The sequence below is a fragment of the Piliocolobus tephrosceles genome, chromosome 13, assembly GCF_002776525.5.
Source record: "Piliocolobus tephrosceles isolate RC106 chromosome 13, ASM277652v3, whole genome shotgun sequence".
Lineage (NCBI taxonomy): Eukaryota > Metazoa > Chordata > Mammalia > Primates > Cercopithecidae > Piliocolobus > Piliocolobus tephrosceles.
This window is the reverse complement of record NC_045446.1, coordinates 9,476,055-9,500,587: the sequence shown is the minus strand read 5'-3', so window position 1 is coordinate 9,500,587 and position 24,533 is coordinate 9,476,055. Positions and strand designations below refer to the sequence as shown.

Below are 24,533 nucleotides of genomic sequence, written 5' to 3'. Positions count from 1 at the left end.
CCCAGTCTACCTGCAGGCTGCCTCCAAATCCCCCAGGTCTAGGAGAAAAGAGGCCCTTTCTCTTCACTTCCCACCCCAGATCCCAGACAGCAAGCACATCACCATGGACAGAGCCCTGTCTGTGCCCAGAGAGGGCGGGAGGAAAAAGCCGGCCAAATGCCTCACTGGGCAGTGAGGCAGGAGGGATCAGAGGCGGTGTCCAGCGCCCAAGCCCCCAGGCCCCACACCCACACACAGGCGGCGACGCACCCAGCTGCACACAAAGACCCAGCGTGGAGAGGCAGACCCCCGACAGGAGGCGAAGCAGCCAGGAAACATGGCGGTGAAGGCACAAAGACAGACCATGGAAGGCAGCCCCAGGACAGGGGCTGGCCAGGCGTGGGACAGGGCGCACGCGTCCCCACTCCCGAGGCCCGTGCCGCACAGGCTGCCCAAGCCCAGACCTCCCCTGGGATTTATCACCCAGCTGTTCTCACACTGCAGCCAGTTTATTACGCTGGGCGGGCCTCTTAAAGCCTAAGGGCGTTTATTACACTGCGGGGGGGGGGGGAGGGGGCGGAGAGACTCTTCTTGGGCAGAAGAGGTGAAGGATGAATGGTTTATCGGACTGGGGCGGCAGTAATTACCCTGGGGAGACATTTCTCTCCCCAGCACCGCGGCTGCCTCCGGAGCGCAGAAGGCTGGGGTTCGGAGACCGTTGGGCTGGGAGGCGGGGCTTCCGCCAGGCCCCTCCCCAGCCGCGCTCCGGAGGCGCCTCCAGCCTCTCACCCGGGCAAGCTGTCCTCGGCCCTGCCCACGGACTCCCCCAGGGAAGGCACAGCTGCCTTCTAGGAGACACGGAGCCCAAAATAGGGCACCACATCTAGAACCTCTGACAGGCTCCAGAAAGGGTTTGAAAGGCAAGAGGGGCCTAAGTCAAGGCCCAAAAATGTTGCCCAATGGTGGTGTAGACCAATTGTTTTTGACCTTCCTGGGAAACCACCAGTGAGCTGAATTGTGCATAACATTTCAGAGAGAACTACACACCTGAAGCCTAAGGCAAGAAAGCCTCTGGCCAAACACAAGATGCCACAGGCCCAGGGTGGCACCTTCTGCCCACTCCCAATATAGTCTCAATACCTCCTAGACCCAGAAATTCACTGATCCAGTGAAATACTCTAAATGTTCAAGAATATTCCATGCAGTCCCACACACACCTGCATTCTAGAAAAAAACCAACCAACCATTAATAATGGTTAGCTAACCCAGACCCAAACAACATAATCATCCACGTAGAAAACCACCCATGCAGTGATGCCCCTGTGGTTAAAACTACATGTGCAGAACCTCTGCCTGCCTGTGTCCCTGCAGCATCCGAAGCCATGAAAGAAAACCTTCTGGAAGATCTAGACTTGTGAGAGTATAAAACATCCTGCACAACCCAGAAAAGCCATGGCCCTAGTGCTCACAGCCCACCCCAGCACTTTGTACATGAACCTTTACATCCCAGACGGGCAGATCTCTACTGGTCCAGATCCCTGCGCTCAGCTGTCTCTTGATCTAGGATCCCACAACACAGCCTTTCAATTGTTAACCCCCTGCTTGCCCATAAACTATCCAGTCAGAAATCCGAGTTAACACACCCTGTTCAGAATCAAAATAAATGCTAGCCCCCTTTATAAGCTGGGGTGATAAACCTGGAACCCATGGAAGCTACTGACTCAGAACTTAACAGGGACTGACCACTCCATTCCTGGCCCAAGAGTACCAGAAATGAACACGGTGAGGTGGGAGGAACCTCAAGGACTCTGAAACCAGAATTGGGGATCCAGGACCAGGAGAGTGTCGCCCCCTGGGCTCAGCTCAATTTTAGGACCCAGATGTGCCAGCCCTCCCATGCCCCAGACAGACATCAGGTACAGGAGTGGCAATGGGTGTCTGGCAAATAAGGACATTATGTAACAGGAGGGGTTGGGGGGGATGGCAGGGTAAATGGGGGATGGTGTGAAGAGAAGAGAGGAGAGGACAGGTAGAAACACAGTGAGACCCCAAAAGAAGGCAAGTGGAGAAGCTGGTGCAGAAAGGAGAGAAGCTGCCTCCCACTGGGGATGCTAGGGAGACACTGGGCAGAGAGGAAGCCTGGCCTGGAAAGGCCTCTTGAGCTGGCCTGGTCCTCTAGCCAAGTGTAGGGTCCCAAAAAGAGCCTGTCTTTTCACCTCTCCCACCATGGTTAATGGTTAATGGGAGCAAAGGTGGGGTTCAGCCAGGACAGGTGGCCTCATCCCTTCTCCTCCTTTCCTTGGGTCCTCATCCTTCCTCTCAGCTGCCCCACCCTTCACAGGTTCCTCCCCCACACCTCCCACCCCCTTCTATCACCATCCTGGAGCACCCTCCAGATGACTCCTCCTATTTCCACTAGGCACTGGTCCTCTTTCTCCTCTGCACAGCAAAGGGGTGGCTGTCTCCGAGGCGATCCCAAGGCCAACATTCCATACCCTGTCCCCCATACTCTTCTGGCCACTTTCACTCCCTCTGTCCAGCTTTTGCTCCTTCACAGAATCTTTCTCGGGCACTCTGGCTCCCAGGCCCTCCTTTCTACCTGCTCAGGTCCCTCAGCCAGTTCCTCTCTCCTATACCTTCCTCTTCCACACTCTCTTCATCCTGCAAAATCCCCCAGTATCCCTGACTTCCTTTACCTGTCTCACTCCTTCATGCTTTGTCTCACTGCCCAGAGACAGTCTCACTGCCCAGAGACTCATGGCCTATCTGGGCACCTTTGGGGGCAACATTGGGCCTTGAGGGAGCCAGAAGGAGACAATGAAAGAGTGAGGAAGGTAACAAAGAGCCAGAGAGTTCCTGGGGAGGGCAAGGGAGTTAAGGTCCAGGAGCAAGGGGTTGGGTGGGGTCATGGAAGAAGAGAAGGAAACTGAAGAGTGTTGCCTGAGAGGAGCCAGGTGGGACAGAGATAAGATGAGGCAAACTGTGTTGGGGATGAGAGAATAAAAGAATGGAGGAAAGAGTTTGAAGGAAGTGCTCCAGAGAAATTGGAATGACGAGAAAACGGAAGCATGAAAAGGGAGATAAAGTAGGAGAAAAGGAAGAAGACCAGCAAATGAGCAGAAAGATTGGAGGTGATACGGTGGCATGATTGGGAAGCAAAGATGGACTGGCATGGAGCAAGAATGGGAAGGCAACCAGGGTCACAGATGGGAAGGGCGAAAAATACAGGAATGGAAGTTGATGGAGGAACAAAAATGGAGTTAAGAATGAGAGGGGATGGAGAGACAGAAACAGGAAGTGATGAGGGTACAAGGATAGGAAGGGAGAGACGTGTAGAAATGGGAGGCCACCTGGGTGCAGAGAGAGAACTGATGAAGGCACAGCGATGAGAGGGAATGGGAGCATGGAGGTGTCAGAGAACCCCCATGGGAGGCGATGGACATGGAAGGTGAGGAGAGAGGGGCACAGAGGGGAGAGGACATGCATAGGAGGACAGATATGTGAGGTGTTGAGAGCACAGGGAAGGGATGAGATGGGATGGGATGGAGGCACAGAAATGGGAGGTGAGAGAGGTACAGAGATGGAGGTAATGGGGCTACCCTCTGAAAGGTAATGACAAGGTGCAGAGATGGGAAGTGATGAGTAGACTAAAATGGGAGGTGAGGAGGTCCCTGGGATGCAAGTGACAGAAGCTCTGAGATGGAATGTGGAGGGACTGAGGTGGAAAGTGATGGGCTGAAATGAGCTGAAATAAAATGTAAAGAGGGCCGACGTAGAAGGTAATGGGGAGGACAGAGCTTGGGAGTGATGGGGGCACAGAGTATGGAGAACAGAGATGGAAGGTGACAGGTACAGAGGTGAGAAGAGATGGCATGGAGAGAATCTTAGGGGTCTAAGATATGAAGTAATGGGTGGCCTGAGATGGGGCTGAGGAAGGATGGAAATGAGAAGGTGATGGGGCTGAGAAGGAAGGTGAAGTTTTTCAATGGATGGTTATGAGGGGCAGAGATAGGAGGTGATTGTAAGTGGACAGTGATAGAGAACTGACACAGGAGGGGAAGCCTGGAAACAGGAAGTGCTGGGCCTACAGAAGTGAGATGCTGGGGGTCAGAGGTGGAGACAGAGCAGAGATGAGAAGACATGGAGGGGAGATACTGGAGATGAGGGGAACGAGGATGGGAGAATGGTGGGACAGTGGAGTGAGTTGGGAGGTAATGGAAGGCCAGTCGTGAGAAAAGAAGGGAAGGTTGTTGGAGAGATGGAGGTAAAACAGAGACATACATGAAGAGGTCAAGGAGGAAGAGACATGTCAGAGGCAGAGATGACAGATGTGACAGAGGTGGGAGGGAGGTGAAGGGGGAGAGATGACAGACCAGCAATGGAAGGGTGAGGGTGAGGCAGAGGTGGAGGCAAGACAGATGGAGAGATGATAAGGGGCTGAGATGGAGGAGGTGATGCGGAAGAGAAATGGAAGGCAGAGCTGCACGGAGAGGATGAAAGGACAGACAGGGCAGGGAGGGTAAGGAAGTAGAAGGAGATAATGAACCAGACCTAGGGGTAAGCAGGTTTAGGTGAGGCAAGGAAGCAAAGTGCTGAAGACAGAGATGAGGGTGATGGGGGAGAGGAGAGATGGAGGCAAGGGTGGGGCTGAAATGATGGGAGCTGGAGATTGGAGGTGAAGGGGCTCCAGGACGCAAAGCAGAGGGGCCGGACTCGGCGTGCACAGCTGGGGTGGGGCACACGGGGGCCCGGCTGCGCACACGAGAAGCCCCCCGCCCCCGGGGCCAACCGGGTGGCCGGCATCGACAGTGCCACTTACCGTGGCCGCCGCGGGTGAGGAAGGGCATGCGGTTGATGGCGATGGGCACGGTGCCGTGCTTGCTGTGGAAGTGGTGGACGTGGTGGGTGGTGCTGAGGCTGGAGGAGACCCGGGCCCCCTCGGCCGCCCCCAGCAGCAGCAGCAGCAGCAGCAGCGGCAACAGCGGCAGCAGAGGTGGCGGCGGCGGCGGCGGCGGCGGCGGTGGTGGCGGCGGCAGGGGCCCAGCCAGGGCGGGGGGGCGGCGCGGGCACCCCCCCGGCCCGCTCCCCCCGGGGGGCATTTCGGCCCGGGGACGACCGCCTCACAGCCCCATGGCCGGGGGCGGGGACGCGGGGCTGCGCAGCCCCACGAAGCCCCCCTCCGGCTCCGAGCTCCGGGAGCGGGGTAGGGATGAAGCGGAGGTAAACCAGGGCCCAAGCCTCGGTCCGGAGCCAATAAAATCAACTGGATCCCGCCGGGAAATCGGGGGTCCGCGGAGCGGCAACACCAAGGTCCAGGATGCCTGGGTCCATCGCGAGGAGCTAGGGGTCTCTCTGCATCCCGGCGGGGTCGGAGCGGCGCAGAGGGCCGTCAGAAACCCGGGGGAGCGCCCGGGGGAGGGGGCATGGTGCCGAGTGGAGAGGGAGGGGAGCGCGGGGGCCAAGCAGGGAGGGGAGAGCGAGGGAAATCCTGCGGAAAAACCGAGCCGGGGAGGAGGGCGGTGCGGGCTGGAGGAGAGAAGAGGGACGGAGGCCTGGTTCCCCCGAAAGCAGGAGACCGACGGCGACTAGGGCCGGCCGCGCTGCTGCTGCCGCTGCCGCCCGACGGAGGCCGGGGGAAAGGAGGGAGCGGCCGGGGGAAGGGGGCGGGAGAAGGGGGAAGGGAAGCAAATCCGGGTGAGGGGGGAATGAAGGGATAGGAGAGGAGGGGAGAGGAGAGGAGGGGAGCGGGGCTGAGCAGAGGAAAGGCGCGAGCCTGCGAGATTCCGGCGGAGAGATGGAGGCAGCGGAGTGTTGCTGCAGAGGCTGAGAGGGCTGGAAGGGAGAGGGAGGGAGGGAGAGAGGGAGAAAGAGAGGGAGGGAGGGAAGGAGGAGAGCGAAGAGGGGAGGGGAAGCGCGGGAGGAGGAGGGGGCAGGGCAGAGGGACCAGAGCGGCTCCCGATCTGCGGGCGGCGCTGGGCAGCTCCGCCGCGCGGCACCTGGCTAGCCCGCTCGCCGCTCGCCTCTCCTCTGCGCGCGCCCGCCCCTCCCCCGCGCCTGGACGCGCGCGCTCCTCCTGCAACCCCCACCTCGAGAAGGGACCCTGCTGAATAATGGAACGGGATTGAGGCTAGCAAGAGAGGCCACTTTCTTCCTCCCCACCCACCCCACCTGGATGAACCCCAATAATGCTCTCTGGCACAGCCTGCTGAGATGCCGCGGAGGCCACCTCTGCACGCACCCCTCAGAACGCACATGCACACTGAGATGTGTACCGGCTTGGGTAAGGAAACATCCACGTGCCCATACGGGCACAGTGTGCGGGCAGGCACACAGACTCAGACACATACATGCATGCATGTGCTCACAAACATGGGCACACCAACTTACTCTCAGGGGAGCATGTACACATGCTCACAGGGCATACATGAGTGCACACACACGTTTGATCACAGGCCATGAATGGCCAACATACACACAAACACCCCTGCCCTCCAAGCTCACCCTCCAAAATAGGGTCCACAGCATACAGTGCACCCAGAGCCTTGGAGGTACTCAGGAGTAAGACATGCCACACCTCCCCACCACCTCCCCAAAAGGCTGCTCCCCAGCCTCTCCTGGACTCCTCCAATCCTTCCTCTCCATTCCCACTGCCCCTCCCCCGGCTCCAACCTCTCTCTCCATGGTGGGGTCTAGAGGACACCTGCCCACGGAGTGTCCCACTTAGGACAAAACCCTTCCTGGGCCATGTATGTCAAGCTGAGGAAACCACTTCTCCTTCAGGATGCCCTCCCATTGGGATCTGTCCCCTAAACTTTTGGACGCCTCTGGAAAGCACCTGTGGCCCCAGAGGTAAGCACAGAGAGACTCCTTTCCAGTCACCCGGTATGCACCAACCTGCTCGGACAGCGGAGAGGGTGGGAAGGCAGAGGGTAGAGGAGAAGGGAAAGGAGAGAGGTGGAGAGGGCACCTGGGGGAGCTGAAGAAACAGTGCAGCAGAGTGAGGAGGACGGCTGGGTAAGGAAAGGACAGGAGGCAGGGGTGGGTGAAGTGAGAAAAGGGAGGGGTTGGAGAGAACTGGCTCCTGTTTATTGATTCTGAACTCCATTTGGGAGCAAAAACTGTCACCACGGGCCCCATGTGCCACCCTCAGTTCCAGGATGCAGTCAGGACCCAGGACATCTCCCCAGTGCTACTGCCAGTCCTCCACCCCTACTACATGCCAGGGCTAGATTTGGCCCCCAGGCCTTTAGAAGTGAAGAAAGTGGTCCTCAGAGGCACCCAGAGGAGGCTTCCGGTGGTGCAGTGCTGGAGGAGAGACTGCAGGCCAGGAGCAGGGCTGGGGCCCCCTGCTCCTGGTCCTCCTGACCTCTCTATCCCGATCTTGGGCCCCTGGATCTGGAATATAGACTGACACAGCTCTGAGTAGGCAGAAAATTTATGGTCCCACAGGGAGGGAGGGAGGGAGGAGCTGGTGTCGAGAGGAGAGGAAGGGAAACCGCCTAGAGGCCAATCAATACCAGTGAGTGGGAACTGGAGAAAGATGGGGGTGGAGGGCAAGGTTGAGAAGGGAGGGGGAGACATAGAGGGTAAAAAAGAAGGGAGAGACAGAGGTATGCAAGAGATCGATAGAGGCTGCAGAGATGAACGGAGACAGGGAGGCAGAGATGGTAAGGAACTGACTGCCGGGAGAGGCAGGAGACAGGCTCTGAAAGACAGAGGAGCAAGCAGGCCTGATGGGAACACCTCAGTCCCAAATCTCAGCCCGGGGAAGTGTCTCCTTTTAGCCACCCTTTCTCATTTCATATTCTCTTTTTCATTCACTGTCTACTTTCCTCCATCGTATCTTTTCTCTCCTGCCTTCCCAGAGGAGATACTCATAAGCCTTAACGGGACACAAAGTTCCCTGCACCCCCAGGAGTAGCCCCCATGTCACAAATGGAGAAATTGAGGTGGTAAGTGGGGAAAAGTTGTTCTGCAGGTGTGACCTCTCCTCACCCTAGTCTCTTCCCCACCAGAGAGCTCCACCCTCAGCCCCACCCTTCGGAGGACAGGACCTGCTCCTTCCACCTTTGCCACTTCCACCCTCCTTCCTCTCTTGAGACCAAGGCCTGCCTGTGCCCCCAGGGCCTCCCAGGGGTGAAGGCAGAGCTAACTGAACAAGTCTCTCTGCTGGGTTCCAGCTTGACCTTATATATCACAGGGCCCCAAGAAGACGTGCCATAGAAAGAGCATGAAAAACCAGAGACAAGCTAGGAAGGAGGAGTAGCCCTGGGAGAAGAGAGGATTGGGCCCCACTCCCAAGATTCCTGCCCTGCCCTCCAGGGCCGGAGATCTCAGCATTACCCCAGAGCCAGAGCTCAGAGCAGCAACACACTGAGCCCTGTGTAGCCCCCAGGTTGCACCCACCTTGTCTTAGCTCCACAGCTTTGCAGAGGCCAGTACGTGGGGATGGTGATGCCTCCCAAGATGCACCCTGCTCCCCAGCCCCAACTCTCCCTCCCTCCCACCAGCCTGGAACCCAAAGAAGTTGCTCTTCCCATCCCTGCTGAAAGGTGGCACAACCCCCACTTCCCATCCATCTTATGCCCCCTTTTCAGAAGGCTCCACTGTGTGGGAGTGAAGCACTGGCGACGGGCAGCAGCGCTTCGTGATCCTGATTTCTTCCACCCCAGGCAAGAAGTACCCACCATGGGTACCACCACCACTCCCCTGGGGACTAAATGAGCAGCAGGAAGTGACAAACAGGCACACCCAAGTTCCAGCCGAGCTCCACCATCGACCTGCTATGACTTGGGGTGAGTAACTGCCTCTTAGTGAGGCCTGGGTTTCCTTATCAGTTAAACACAAAGCCCACTGCCTTCTCTGCAGATCAAATTAAAAGGGTTTTGTAAGCTGCAAAACATGAAACTATTAGTGGGGACTGTTACTATTAAGCAACGAAGTTACCATCATCTCCAGATCTGTGCAAAGCTGAGTTAGCTGGAGGGGAAGAGGTCCAGCCACAGCTAGGTCTCCATGCCTTGGCATTCAGGGCTGGAACACCCTCAACTGGCCATTGTCTGGAGGCTTTGGAAGGCACAGAGAGCAGCAGGTCAGGTGAGGAAAATCTTAGGGGACAGAGTGGGGATGTGGTGGTACCCAAGGGCTGGACATGCCTAAGAACACAAGGAAAGCACTGAGGGAGATGGGGTAGACATTTTTTCAAAGAGGAAAGAAAAACTAACACCACCCAAGAGCCCCTGGACCCAGTAAGTTTCTCCCATAAGAAACTCAGGACTCATGCCCAGGTGACGAAGGTCCAGCAGTGTGGTATGGAGGCAAAGGCACTGACTGGGGTCTCACCCCAAATCTGCTATGAACTACTTCCAGAAATCGACCGTCCCTCTCCAGTCGTATTCCATGTCTGTAAAATGGAGACGCTCCGTAGTGTGTGTGTGTGTGTGTGTGTGTGTGTGTGTGTTTCTTCCCAGGCAGCTGACTTTTCTGCTTGGTCTCTCAGCAGGACCCCAGGGAAGATGATTCAAGCGATGCTGAGGAGGCTGCACTCTGCCCACCCACTCCAGCCCAATCATCCAAGGGAAACGCCAAAGCTACCCCACAGAGTAGAAGGTTGCCTCTCCGCCATTCCTGCCTCAGCTGCCCTCCCTCTGCAGGGCTCTAACCAGCTGCTGGCCACCAACCGCTAGGGACTGGGAGCTGCTGCTGAACCTGCCCTCTCGAGGAGGGGCCTCAAACAGAATGCTAGTTGGCAAGCAAATGTCCAGCCTGGGAGGAAAAGAACCAGGCGAAGACAGTAGGGAGTGACCTTGTGGCTCAAGGGGACAAACTGCAGCTGGGATGCTTGGGGAAGAAAGAGGAGCCCATTCCAGGCAAACCAGCTGTCCAGCAGCCTAGCCTCCTGGGAGCCTCCAAAGCCTGTCCTCTGGGGTGTGGTCCTGCTCTCAGCAGAAATAACAGATTCCCACTTCATGCCCTGAGGGCATCAAAGGGGGTGCAGGTTGTTAACAGCCCCCTCCCTGTGCAATAGTGTGTCTGTGTGAGATACAAGTACATGTAAGGCCATCACCAAAACCACACAGGACAGCAGCAAGTTCACCCCACTGAGGCCAACACCTTTGGTTCTGGGTGAAGGGAGCAGGGTCCCATCAGCTGAGAACAAGGAGGAGAGGCCATCTATCAGTGGGTCCCTCCAGAGCTTCAGGCAGCAGCAATCCTGCACAGTCCCAGGAGAAAGACCCTATGAGGGGACAGCAGGCCGCAGCTCCCCTGGGACTCTGCAGACAAGGGATGAGAAGGAAGCAAGCAGCACAGCTCCTGAGTGCTCAGAGGCCCTCTTTCCTCCCTGGCAGCCCCTACAGCTGGGAATGGACCCTGGTCTCCCCAAACTGTCCCCAGCACCCTCCCAGGCACTCACGATCATTGCAGACAGGGCCTCCATAGGAAGTCATGGTGCAGTCGCAGGTGAAGCCATCCCACTGCTGCAAGCAGACGCCCTGGTTGGCACAGGACTCTTCAGTGCAGGTGGTGCTGGGGCCTGGAAGGGGCAGGAGAAAGGAACACCCCTGGCTCAGCCAAGCCCCCTCTCTCCCCAGGAGGTGCAGAAGCTTCAGAGTCAGGCAGAGAGGTCCTACTCTGAGCTCTGCCTGGCTGAAAGGGCCAAGTACTGATGAGAGGGATTGGGACGGGCGGGTCAGGTCTGCGACGCTTGGCCTTGGACTGTGACAAGGGGCCAGGGTGTGAGACAACAGGGAGGGCAAGTGACTCTTCACACACCTGTATCCCTGCCCCAGAACTGTGGGGGCAAGCTCCCATAAGGCCTGAGAAGGAAGGCCCCTTTGCAGAGCAGAGGCTACCTGCCCTGGTCTGCCTCTGCAGCTGGCCGTCCTGTAGCCAGTAGGGCCACGCCTCACTCCTCCACCCTCCACTCACCATCACAGCCCCTCTCCACCTGCCCAATGCGGTGCAGGGCGTCGGCGATGAGGTCTGGGAGGCGTCCGTTGAGGTCCACTGAGGCCAGGCAGCCCTGAAAGCCATCCCGGGAGGCCACCAGCTTGGGCAGGTTGCTGAACATATTCTTGCTTAGACCGCCAATGTACAACTCCCCTGCAAAGGGAGTGGGGTCAACCAAGGCATCCAGGTTCCCATTCCCTTCCCAAGACAACGGCATCTGGCTGTCAGGTCCTCCCAGCCCTCTTGGGCTCTCTGCGTTCCATCCCAGATCCCAGGTCCCTAACAGAGATCCAGAGACCTGCACAACCCGCACCCCCTGACACCTCTTCCTTCTCCACTTTGCCATCTGCCTGCTCCCCTCCCAGAGAAGCCCAGATGCCTGGGAGAGTGGGGGCTGGGGGACAGCTGGAGGAACCTGCTCTGTGCTCTCTCCCACACATTTGATTCCAGTTCCGGCCCGTAATCAGGGCCTTTCATAGATGCGCAGCCCGATCCCCTCCACCCCCATTCCCTCCCTCCCAAAGCTTCCCATTTCCAGAACTCCTTCAAGCCTTTCCCAAATCCTGGGCTGTCTCCTAGGGAGTTCAAAGCCCAGCTCCCTTCCCCCAACAACTAGGGCTTGGCCTTGGGACTCTGGGAAGTTCTCCGCAACACCTGATCGATCCCCTGCCATAGAGCCTAACCCCTGGAATCCCTGGAAGCCCTGGCCAGCCCACAGCCGAGCTTCAGTCAAGACACTAGTCAGTCTGCTGCCCTGGCCACAGGCTCAGTACAACACAAGACCCGCCAAGATAACCCCCGGGGTTTGCTGGCACTTTGGATTCTCTGTGACACATCGCCCCCTTCTGAGAGCAAGGGGAATTCACAGCACTATGTCGGGAGATCTGACAGATCTCAGATTTGGGGGAGTGGGGCAGTTAATTCCATGGTCTCTGAGGACTCTCCCCAAGCTCTGACAGTTTGAGTCAGGCTGACGCCCAGGGGTTCCTATGGGGCTGAGGGCTGCTTTGGGCATGTGCAAGAAGGTAGATCACATTGCCCTCAGTAGGCTCTGGAGAAGCCGCAGCTTTCCTGTCCCAATGCTCAGGCCTTAGCTCACCCTCCTTTTCCCTGATCTCTCAGTTCACCCATTCTGGGGGCAGTCAATGACCGCTTCAATGACCACTGAAGAGGCCCTGGGGAATGTGGCACCCCGATGTGACCGTGGGCACACCAGGGAAGCCTAGGTCCAAAATATCCCTAAGCTAGCCCAGCCAATGCCCACAACAGGTGACTCGGGGACTCTAGCTCCTGCTACGTCCTCCGCCCCATATCATCTACCTCGCCCAGGAGGATGCTAAGCTCCCTATTCTCACTCCAGCCCTCAACCAACATAGGCTTCTCAACCTTGGATGCCCAGGAGGTCCTTGGAGGGCCTGGGCTACCTACTCCTAGCTCTGAAATGAGGCCACCAAGCACCCTGTGAGATGCATCCTGCAACCATTCAGTGGTGAGATGCAGACTCGCAAGAGAGCCGAGCAGAAGTTGGACAGGAAAATGTCAGGCTGGACATAGTGGAGACAGGGAAAGAGAGGTAGAAACTAGGGGCAGGGAACCGAGGGAAGCAGAGTCCCAGGAATGAGTACTCTCACTGGGGTGAGGGGTATCTGGGCTAGGGCCAGGCCTTTTCCAGAGGCCCCAGCCCCACCTTTGAGATCGAGGTTTCGGGCGCCATTGGAGTGCTGCGTGACAGTGCGGGAGTCAATCTTGAGCGTGTGCACGTTGCCTGGGTCCCTGGACACCACCACGTTGTGCCACTGGTTGTCATTGACTGGTTTGTCTGAGTTCCCCTTCATCAAGGACGGGCCATTCCCCAGGTCAAACACGTAGTGGATGTACCTGCCCCACAGTAGGGAGGAGACATGGGGTCAGGGTGGGGGTGATGCTGGGAAGGTGGGGTGATGAGAAGCTACGGCTGGCAGGGGTCCTAGGTGCCATGGAAAGAAGGGATTGAGAGGGAGACCCCAGAGGAGAGGGACCAAAACCAATGGCAAGAGTGCTATGGTGTGAGGTCCTGTCATAGGGAGAATGTAAGGAAGGAGGGCCACCAAGGAGCTGGCTCTTGTGACACAAGCTCAGAAGAGGAGCTAGAGGGGAGAGGTTTGTGGGCCAGCAGGGTCCTCTGGAGGCAGGGACTGGGCTGCTCTGGGGTGGGGTCCCCTAAGGCAACAGAGGGGCAAGACTGACTTCTGCCTGTAGAGAAGATGACAGTGGACAGAGAACAGATATAACTGGGAACTCTGGCAAGGAAGCAGCTGGGGAGTCAGCAGAGTGGAAGAGGGCGTGCTTCTCCATCTTGGCTGAAGAGGGAGCCTCTTGACTTATGGTTGGGGACCTGAATCTTGACTTGTGATCTGGGAGGATCGGACACCTCAGCCAGTAGCTGGGGGAGCTGTATGTGGTTCAGCAGGGGGAGGGGACCACTTCCTTGACAGCAGTGCAATGCCCAGCCCCTCACCCCTTGACCAGCTCGATGACAATGAAGTCATTGCCGTTGCCCGAGTTGAACAGGAGAAGCCCATCAGGGGCCGTGGTCTTGAACTGGAAGAAGAGGTGCATGGAAGCATAGGCTTGGAGTGTAGCAAGGGCCAGGTAGCTGCTGCGACTCTTGAAAGTGACGGGATCGGCCACGATGGCACGCAGGCCAAAGCGAGCATTGAGCTCGCAGTAGGTGATGTCACCATCCTTGCACTGGTCCATGTAGGGCTGGCCGTTGAACACCAGCCCACTCAGGTGCCCGATGAAGTTGGAGGGCACCACGGAGATAAACCGCCGCTCCGTCATGATGCCCGTCTCAATGTTGTGGAACTCCAGCCGAGTATGGGCTCCTGCCATCTGTCCTGCTCAGGACAGGAGACCAAGATGAGGGGGACAGCTTTGGGGCAGGGCTGGGGCTTGGGTTCCCAGGAGCCCCCCCTCCACAGGAGGGCCACCCATGAGTGACATCAGCAGAGATGTCCTCAGCTAGGCACTAGCAGTCAGCACAGCTCCAAGAGGAGTGGCAGGACTCGCCAGTCTAGAGCCAACAGGCTGCCAGGGGAATGCTGCCTGCAGGGAGTTGAAATTGTTCCTGGGGTCCAGATGCCCATAACATTCACCCCGAAGGAGAAATGGCAGAGGCAGCTCGCCAGAACACTGCCCTAGGAATGGCAGCCCAAGCAGTGGTCACCAAGTACAACCGGGCCAAGCATAGGTCACTGGAGCTGTGTCCACCTCCCTGGGCCCAGACCACCTACCCTCCACAGTCACGTTGTCCACAGACAGCTGCAGGCTCTTGCCACGCCGGACCACCCTCACCGTGTGCCACTCATTGTCATTGAGCTTGTGCCCCGCAAACAGCGTCTCGGGGCCTTTACCTGCGGCACCAAGGGGGGAGTGAGTAGGGCACCTATACATGCTCACAGCTGACTTCCTATATCACCTTGGACACACAGACAGCCTCCCCACCCACGCACATGCCACATATGAACATATACATGACCAATGGCTCATATTTGGCCATACAACACACTCATGAATACAAGTACACACACTCATGGCCTCCCGTCACAGCCGGAGTCCATGCACACGCAGAGCTTTTATATCCCAGTCACACATCCACTCTCAGGACTGCCCTTTGTGTGGCTTCAGAAGGTGCCATGCACATAGAATATTAAGCGAATGGTGCCTCTAGAGTTGTACCCTGAGGCCCTGCACACAGACACCCACAGCTATGACCAACATACTCTTCCTCCAGATTGCTAAGGGCCTTCAGTGAGTGTGGCCAGAAGCTGTATTCCCAGTGTATAAACACAGACCTAAAACTTTCAAAACTTCACAGTACCCAAATGTAAATGCGAGCCCACAGCTTCAGCCTCCATACCAGCTCCTCCATCTACAACGGGACCCAATGGGACCTTTCTACATACACATGCCTGGTTAACGTCACACACCAGCTCACACCACCATATTTACTGCCCATAAATATGCAGGATGGCCAGAGAGGGGAAGGTTCTGTTTCTTAGGAATTATGGCCATTTACTCAAGATCAGGCTTATCAGCTTCCAGAGTCTAAAATAAAACATACTTATCTTTCAAATGCTGCTGGACTTTGTAGCACTCCCTGGTCATCCCCGGGCCCCCCAGTGCTCACTCCAGCACGCACACAGCATGCCACGCACACATGAAGAGCAGGGTGCCCGTGCCCAGCACACACAGTCTCTGTGCCTGGGCCTACCACGTGCATGTGCTCGCCCACGTGACCCCAAGCCACACCATGCAGAAATACCCTGAGACAGACCATTGAGCCCAGGTGCACTGGGATGCCTGGAGATGTCCACCTGCTCACTCTCCATCTCACCCCTGCTGAGAGCCCTCACTGTCACCACAGAAAGAGCCCCCATTTGGCAGAAATTCACCCCAGTTGACACAGAAGCTGAGGAGAGCTCCCTTCCCACGCTCATCCTCTTTCCCGCATACCTTGCCTTCCCCCTTGTGGCCAACTCTGGAGATGCAGCACCTTATTCCAGCCCCTCTTAGGCTCCTGCCTGCCAGCCCTTAGGACCTCAGAGCATCCTGCCACAGGTGCTACCCAAGTCTCTGCCCCAGCCCTTGATTTCTACCTCCTCCCCACCCTCCTGCTGACTTGGGCAAAGGGTGTTCTTGTCTCTCCCTTCCTAGACCCAGTGAACATCCTGACTGCAGGCCCTCCCCCAGCTCTCCTTGGCTCTTCTTCATTTGGTCCCTCCTGCCTTCCACAACCACCCAACTCCACCCCTCTGCCTGCACCCCTCCCCACACCCAAGGCCCAACCGCCACTCGAGCCAGCAATCACAGCTTCTCTTCCTCCCGGCCTCCCTCCCTAAATCCCAGCGTCTAGCATCCCAGTCCCCTTGGGTCTCTGCAGAAGAAGAGGGAAGCCACTTACTGGGTGCGCAGCCGACGCGCAGGCAGTCTGGGGGGGCCATGGGGCGGGCAGAGGGGAAGGGGAGACAAAAAGGTAAAACAAGTTTTTTTTTTTACATCCTTCACAGGGAGGGGTGTCTGCGGGCGGGGTTCCCCCCAGGGCCACTTTCCGGGGACCACGCGTGCCCAGGTGCCCTTTTCCCTTTCTCAGTTGGACCCCTGTCCCTCCTGCCCCCAAGAGGGCTCCAACCCTCCCCAGAGCTGGAAGGCAGGGCAGTCAGATGATGGGAAGAGGGCTTGTGTCCCCCTTCTTACAGGGGACCAGACCTCTAGTGTCTGAGGGAGACGGGCACCTTGGGAATCCCAGTCGTACAGGGGATCAATGGGGGCTGAGGGCTTGACCAACCCCACATCTCCCCTGTCTTTGGGAGGGAGATGGATAGGGAGAGCCAGAGTCCTGCATCCCCTGCTCTGGGACGACTCCCTCCTCAGAGTCCAGGTGTGACTTGTCACTCCCTGTTCCCCTCTGGACTCTGAGCTAAATGGAGGGGTCTGCCCCAGGGCCCCCTTCCCGAGGCCATACACCTCCCAAAGCCCCAGGGGCTAGTACCACCCCTACAGGAACCTTCCTCCCACCCCTTCCTATCGTGGGGTATGCCAGGCTGCCACTGGGGATGGATCAGGGGAGTCCTTTACCCTGAAGAGGACCTAATATTAACCTGCTTTCCTAGTCAGAGGAGCCAAGGCGACACAGATGGAGACAGTGCAGCCCCCAAAATATGACTTCTCTGAGAACAAAAAGCAGTTGGGGACAAGTAGCCACCATAAGCAAAGTTTCCTGCCCCTGCTCCAGTCCTTGCATTGCTATCCTCTGATTTCAGGACTGGGAAGGCCCCATGTGGTCAGAAAGCACGTGTCTACACAGTGCCAGCAGCCCAGGGCCCTGAAGCCTCTGGCCATCCCTCTGGTTAGACACATCACCCAAAGGTGGGAGCCAGTCACGTCTTGCAAAGGAAATAGTAGACCAGGGTCCTATGAAGTCCAGATTTAAGGCCCTCAGGATGCCTGTACCACTCCATCAAACCCCAAGCCTGACTCAGCCCAAGGGAGGGGGCTGGCTGGAGCTGCAGAAATCCTTTACTGGGAATCAGGGGAGCTGGGTCCTCATCTCCACCCTAACACTCACTAACTCACCTTGTGACCCTGGGCAAAGTACTTCTCTCCATGCCTCAGCTTCTCTCCACGTGAGCTGAGGGAATGGATAACAGTAAGATCCTGAGCAGGAAGTAGGCAGCAGGTGGACACTGGGTTGGCTTTGCCTTTCAGAGAAGGGCAGTCTCCTGGCCCTCGATTGACAGACCCAATACCCTGGCCTCCTGTCACTCCACCCCAAACAGGCTCTGCCTACCCCACAGCCCAGGAAGCAAAGGGGGTGAGCAGCTGGCATCCCCTGGGCCCCTGAAGGTTCCTGCAGTGGAGGTAAACTGATGCCCCTGTGGCTTTGAGGGCCACGGCCCTTCGGCAGTACAGCTGAGCTCCACACGCGTTGTCAACCGCAGCAGAAGAGTGGAGGCGAGCAGCCAGGACCCTGGGCCACAGCCTGGCACCAAGGGAGGAGCAGAGAAAGGTCAAAGGGCAGACACAGAGGGAAGTGAGAAGTCTCAGTGAGAGGAAGGAGGTAGAGAGAGTACAGAGAGAAAAGAGGAAGAAAATGGAGCAGAGGAAGGAGCAGCTGCACAGAGGGGACAGGGGAGGCTGGACATAAGAGGAAGGGGAGGACTGTCAGGGTGAGGTGGAAGGGTGCCAGGCCCTGGAGTCAGGTCACGGGTGCCCTCTCGGGGCCGGCAGAGTCTTCACCAATGAAGGGTCCAAAAAAGAAAAAAAGGGAGGCTGGACGGGCAAGCAGGTCACCTACTGGGGAAAAGGCCCAAAGAAGGAGCTTGATTCTTCCCCTTCCCCAGCAAAGGAGCACCAGGAATGGGGGGTCCATCTGTCCAGAGAAGAGGTGTCAGCTCCAGGCCTGCCCCTGCAGAGACTCCACCCTCAGAAGCACAAGCTCCAGTAGGGTTTGCAAGAGCAAATGACTTGAAGATAGGCACCCAGAGGGAAGCCAGCCCCATCCAGAAGAAAGCCAGAGACTGAGAGCAAGCAGGAGAAACCCAGTCCCTTCAACATACACATTCACCAAAGTTCAGGGGGGCACTAACTAGTAACCTGTTAACTAATGACCTGTGCCTCAAGTGCAGGGAATAGGCAGAAGTGAGTGGTCTTGGTGGCACAGACCCACAAAGGCCCTGGCTGGACACAGAGAGCAGGGTCGTAGTATGAACATGTGCTGGGGAGGTGAGACAAAGCAGTATGCATGGAAAGGAACTCAGGGGAAAGAACACCGGCTTCCCAGCCCTGCCTCACCTGGGTTCCTTCCCTGCCCAGGCCCTATGGGTTGGAGAGAGTGGGCCCAAGGCTCCCAGGCATCTGTCTCAGAAGTGACATCACAGAGTGGCAGCATGCACTCTGTCATAGCCCTCCTTCAGAGCTGGCTCCCGGCAGCTCCCCTGATAATTATTGACCAGCCTCAGGTGGAAAGGCAATGCATCCTCCCATGACCCCAGGGATTAAAGGGCTTTGGGATACAGTGTGTATTTAGCCTGATTTAAAACATGAACGAGAGTTATATTTCTCTGTTTGATTCCGGGGGCAGAACTAATGGGAATTTCACAACAAGTGGGAATTTCAGAAGGGCAGGATGACACTAAGAAAGAACCACTCAATGATCAGAATGTCCACCTTGGAGGTGGGAGGTAGAAGGCCTCCTACTGGTGGGGAGTGCATGGGTGATTCACGGGGTGGGAAGGGATGTTGAAGGAGGTAACCCCCTTGCAACTCAGAGATTCTTTAATTACACCACACCCTTCATGTCAGCTGCACTGACAGTTGGGATCCCAGGGGCACAACTAGTAGAGGACAGTGCCCAGCCTGGCCTGTCCTCTCTTCCCCTCCAGGGAGGGACCTAGGCCATGCTGCGATAGGGCAAAGAATCCAGGGGACTCCACCATCCTCTAGGGACAGAGATCAACTTCCCAACTCAGCGGCTGCAGACAGCAGAGCTCAAGGAACTTGCTCAGTGTTTGCAAACATAGTGGGGGCTGAGGAGCTGCAGCAGGAGGCATGATAAGTTCCTTAGGATCCTCTGCCTGGAAAGAGGCAGCAGTGCCTTTTTGGCCCTCTCTTATCTAGCAAATATCCCATCTCTTGAGGCTAGCACTTAGCAATCCCACCAAGTGGTCACCTGCAGCCTCCGCTCCCTCTTCAGGCCCAGCCCAGGGTCTGTTTCAATCCACTGAGTGCCTGTGGAGCTGCAGAGATGCCTCCCGGAGCAATAGCTTCCCTCTCTACAGGATAAGATCATGAGGCCAGAGACCAAGCCTCCCCAGGCTTCTCTCTGTTCCCCAGTACACAGTCCAGCCCAGGCCTGGGGCCTTGGTGTTGCTGCCAGTCTGTGAGGCCCTGCAAGTCCTGGGGAGTAAGCATTGGGGGACAGGAATGGGGATCTTGAAGTGATTCACGAGGGCCAGGAGGCTGAAGGAGGTGATGCCTTGCGGCTCAGAGATTCTTTACACTGCACTCTTCATATCAGCTGCACTGACAGCTGGGACCCCATGGCACACCTAGTAGAGGACAACTCCAGTCTGTCCATGCTATGTGGAAGTGGCTCCCAGGCCTGGCTCCAAACTCAGGTCTCTATTCCAATATGGTTTTCCTTCAAGAAGGCTGGGTGGGTCTCTACTATGGGCCTTGAATCTGCACAATGGTTTCAATGGTTTCATTCCCATTCTTCCATCTGAGCCTCAAAAGCACCACAGACGTAGGCAGAGTGAAGATTCTTATCTCCATTTTAAAGATTAAAAAGAGAGAGAGAGAGAGACTCAGAGATGGGAAATGACTTACTCAACAGTAAAAGATACCAAGGTTAGGCCCCAAGTGTTCTGGCCCTGAGCTCAGAACTCTTCCCATCCCAACCCAAGGCTTGGTGGCTGGGTAGGGACCACCTGCATGTCCACAGTGCCTACACAGGAGGAATCTGTAGACAGATGCGTTTGCACCAAGCTTTTGGTCATGGATTGTCAGGAGCCATGCTAGAGATGGCATCTCAGCTCATACGTGTCTACAGATGGGGGCAGACGCACAGCCAGGGGTAAGAAATGGGTGGGAGGACAGTCCTATTATCTGTCAGGCTGGGAAGCCTATTCTTAACATGATGTGTCTTCCAAGAGGCCACCTTGTTCTCTGACTTCTGAGCACTTATGTGGCACAGACAGAAAAGTGCGCCCATGGAGAGGAGAGGGTGGGTCCCAAAGGCCCACAGGATAGGTTTTCCTGACCAAGGACACTGTTTCCTGTCTAATCTTAAAAGACGCAAGCTTCTTCCCAGGGGTCTAAGACCATCCAAATAAGCAAAATGCATCTGACTTCCCTGCAAATCCAAGGCCCCAGATTTTTCCTGCTGTGTCCCCAGCAAGCACAGAGACATGTGCTTAGATGCAGACAACACACACATGCCTAGGCAAGGTGGGGGGAACTCACACTGGATACACAGGTCTGGGCAGACTTGGAAGTACAGAGCCACTTATGGGGTTCTTGGCTGGGGCCATCCTCTTGTGACAGTTTCAGGGATGCAAGGAGCATTGTGCAGACTTGTGGAGCATTGACTAGAGTGTCTCCCAGCCTGCTTTCCCCTGCAGAGCTGCTGCACACCACCTGCTCTACAGGCTGTGATTGTGGTTAGAAACAGAGCTGAGGGGAACCCTTTAAACAACTCTGAGGCCCTGGCCACCTGCACATCTCCCCACCTCCAGTCCCCACCTCTCTCAGCAAATCTTTGTCCTAGGAATACAAAGGCCAGGTGGCCAAAAGGGGAAAAGGAAAGAACATAGTATAAATATATTTACAAGGCAATGGGTCCCCCAAAGGCCACAGTCTGTCCCACAAATGCCCTGGAGACCAATGTTAGGATGAGACTCCAGATAAGTATTTAAAAGTTCAAAGTTCGGCCGAGCACAGTGGCTCACACCTGTAACCCCAGCACTTTGGAAAGCCGAGGCAGGTGGATCACGAGGCCAGGAGTTCAAGACCAGCCTGGCCAAGATGGTGAAACCCCATCTCTACTAAAAATACAAAAATTAGCCAGGCGTGGTGGCAGGCACCTGTAATCCCAGCTACTTGGGAGGTTGAGGCAGAGAATCACTTGAACCCAGGAGCAGAGATTGCAATGAGCCCAGATCATGCCACTGCACTCCAACCTGGGCGAAAGAGCAAAACTCTGTCTCGAAAAAAAACAAAAAACAAAAAAAAAGGTCAAAGCTCTGTATTCTCTCCAGTCGTGTATTCTAACCTGCTCAGAAGAGCCCTACTTCCCCTCTAGGTCCAGGACACAACAGATGACCCTGATGGCCTGCAAACTTCCTATATGGCAGGTGCTATACCTTTATAAGCTTTCTAGAGGCCAGTCTGAAATGGACAGATTTGACCTCAGCCTGAACAGCTTAGGACCTCCCATTTCCAGGGTTCCCCTGCTCTGAAAGCTCCAAAAGGGTGTGGACTGCTTATTAACTGCTGTAGCCCCTGGCTTGAAACATACCTAGCATTTATATGGTGTCCCATAAATAGCTGAATGAGTGAACCTGCTGTTTTCTTTTTGCCCTGACTAGGAGAGCTGAAGCCCATAAGGAGAACCTTATGGAGAGGTATGGAGAGGGGGACACAAGCCCTGGGGTGTCCATGAGGGTCTGGCCCTCATGGACACCCCAGGGACTGCCAGGTGAAGTGGAGTCAAAGCCTGCTCTCAATCCTAGGCATGGGTGGAGACACGAGTCAGCATCAGTGGCCTGAGGGGGAGGGTCAGCAGCCCTGTCCGAGGCAACGGGAGAAGCACTGAACTTTAAGGCAAATGACCCAGGTTGAGTCCTGGCTCCTCCCTCTGCCTTCACTAGCTTTGTAATGTTGAACAAGTCAATATATGAATGTCATAATCTATAAAACAGGGACAGTAATGCTTGTTTGGTGATCTAGTATCTTCACAGGACAGCCATGAGGCTCAAATATGAAAGCCCATGGCACTAGAAAGAGGAAGACAGCACGTCTGTGTGTCCAGTGTACACATATGCACCTCCACACGCCAACACACAGACTGCTGTTTAGACTGAGCAGAGCAGTGGGGGGCAGCTGCGTGCAGGGACCAGGCCTTCCTCATCTCTGTATCTGCTACCACACTGAGCTCAGGCTTAGCATCCAGTAGGCATCAGCAAGTGCTTCTCAAATGAATGAACCAATGAATGAGTAAGTGGACGCGCCACTGACCAAAAATGAGCTGTGTCATCCGTGTGTGTGCAGGACAGATGCTGCCAAGATCCACATGAGTGACCTAGGAGGACAATTAGCATACCCCAGACACTCTGGGTCTTGCCCTTCACAGTGTCGTCGAGCATGGAGTGTCGCCCTACACTGAGCATCCTCACCAGGGACAGAGCTCTCAGGGTCTCTGACCCAGGCTGGCACCTCCCCACCTCAAAACTCTGCTGAGGGCACCTCTTGCTGGTGCCACCACCAGCTTCTCCAGACAGAGGCAGGTGTGGGTCAGAGACAAGGCCAGGTGAGGGGTCAGGAAGCACAGGGCAGGATGGTTACCGAGGTTGACAGTGAGCTTCATCTGCCCCCCATCCAGCTCCAGGCGCAGGGTGTCGGCAGACTCCCTGGAAGTGGTGGCCATCATGAGTCCGTAGGCCCGCTGGGACATGAAACGCAGGGACACATCCTCTGCCTCCGTGTGCATGGCGTTAGGCAGCATGATCTTCATGTACATGGAGCCATCGTAGCTCAGGACCGTGGCCTCTGCCCCATAGGAGTCGGGGAAGAGGGAAGGGGAAGACAGGCAGAGGCCAGGGGAGGGAAAAGACCAGAGAATCATTACAAGGGTGACAAGCCTAAGGCAGGTCTATGAGGGGATCCCCTAGGAGGAGGTGGCACAGGGATGGAAAGTAGGAGTTACCCTGAGAAGGAGCACAGGGATGGGAAGCAGGGACATCCAGGATGAAGACCAGCCTCACCTCTCTCACAGACCCGCCCAAGAAAGCCGGTCCCAATGCAGTCACAGACGAAGCGGTTCCAGCCTTCTCGGCAGATGCCCCCATTGCGACAGGGGGCAGATGCACACTGCTTCAGCGTCTCCCGGGAGCAGAAGGGGGCGACGCCCACAGCCCCCTGAGCCTCGGCCAGGCCCCGGAGGTCTCGGCTACGCCCATCTATGAAGAGGTCCCGCACACAGCCCACGTAGCCTGCCCGGAGTGCTGCTGTCCACACCTCTGGGGGCAGGGGCAGGTCCACCCGGCCCCCCTCAGGGAGACCGCCCAGGTACAGCTCACTCTCCAAGTCCAGAATCTCGCTGTCCCCAGTTGCCAAGAATGGTGTGCTGCGACTGTTCACTGAGATGGAGCCTGGGAATCAAGGGAAGGCAGGATGGAGAAAAGCCACAGGCCAGAAAGGGACATCCTGACTCTGCCAAGGAGGCCCCCACCAAGTGTGGGCCCCTCCACTTTGTGCCCTGCAGCAGGCTCAGGAGGACGAGCAGCAGTCCTGGGCTGGAAGCTCAGCCTCACTCACTGCAAAAACTGCTTAACAAAGGCCCCCAGGCTCAGAGGCTCCTGTGATGCAGCCCCAGCCCAGCTGCAGAATGCTGTGGGCCTCCGTCCATATCCATCCTCCCCACCTCAGTGAGTCCTTAGAGGATATGCAGGAAGTGAGCATGCCCAAATCTTGAGCTCAGAAAGGGTTGGATCATTCACTGGGTCATTCCTGCCAGCCAGTTTCTTAGACTGGGTACCGGAAGCAGGGAACCTTAAGGAACAGAAGGGGCTGAAAGATCTTTAATCCAAAGGAGTTTTTTTCCCCCACAAACATTTATTGAGCTTTTATGACTAGATGCCAGGCACCTAGCACTTTAAATATATTATATCACTTAAGTCTCATAATAACTCTACGAAATTGGTCCTTTATGATCCCATTTTGAAATGGTAGATGAGGCTTGCAGAGACTGGGGAACAGTGCCAAAGCACCACAGTGGGGAAGGAACATAGCCAAAGTACGGTCCCAGCAGCAAGAACTCAGAGCCTGTACTCTCCACCCCTCAGACAAGAGCCCACTCTGCAGCCAGCCAGGCACACAAGCAGATTGGCTCCGGGGCCTGTGGGGCAGGATAGCAGTGAGGAGAAAGGAGGCAGGCACAGAATTTTTAGGTAGAAGAGTTCTTCAGAAATAGAGGGTGCTTGGCCGGGTATGGTGGTTCACGCCTGTAATCCCAGCACTTTGGGAGGTCGAGGCGGATGGATCACTTGAGGTCAGGAGTTCAAGACCAGCCTGGCCAACATGGTGAAACTCCATCTGTACTGGAAAAAAAAAAAAAATTAGCCGGGCATGGTGGCGCAAACCTGTGGTCCAAGCTACTCGGGAGACTGAGGCAGGAGAATCACTTGAACCCGGGAGGCAGAGGCTGCAGTGAGCCGAGATTATGCCACTGCACTCCAGCCTGGGAGATAGAGCAAGACTCCATCTCAAAAAAGAAAGAACGAAGGAAGAAGGAAGAAGGAAGGAGAAGGAAGGAGAAGGAAGGAGAAGAAGGGAGAAGAAGG

At 56.3% G+C, this 24,533-nt stretch overlaps 1 protein-coding gene across 3 annotated transcripts in view; it reads right to left on the bottom strand.

Moving 5' to 3' along the window:
- The window catches only part of NRXN2 (neurexin 2), a 122,534-nt gene that overhangs the window by 31,747 nt on the left and 66,254 nt on the right, over positions 1 to 24,533 (bottom strand). The window contains exons 9-16 of one of the 3 annotated variants that reach the window (XM_026446535.2): positions 22,956 to 23,342; positions 22,537 to 22,740; positions 15,875 to 15,901; positions 14,205 to 14,324; positions 13,427 to 13,808; positions 12,617 to 12,807; positions 10,909 to 11,082; positions 10,394 to 10,513 (exon numbers count right to left, since the gene is read on the bottom strand). In XM_026446535.2, the coding sequence (XP_026302320.1) occupies positions 10,394 to 10,513; positions 10,909 to 11,082; positions 12,617 to 12,807; positions 13,427 to 13,808; positions 14,205 to 14,324; positions 15,875 to 15,901; positions 22,537 to 22,740; positions 22,956 to 23,342 (1,605 nt within the window). Of the gene's footprint in view, positions 1 to 4,798; positions 6,836 to 10,393; positions 10,514 to 10,908; positions 11,083 to 12,616; positions 12,808 to 13,426; positions 13,809 to 14,204; positions 14,325 to 15,874; positions 15,902 to 22,536; positions 22,741 to 22,955; positions 23,343 to 24,533 lie in introns of those variants that run through there. The other 2 variants (XM_023186414.3, XM_023186415.3) reach the window with 2 other exon arrangements.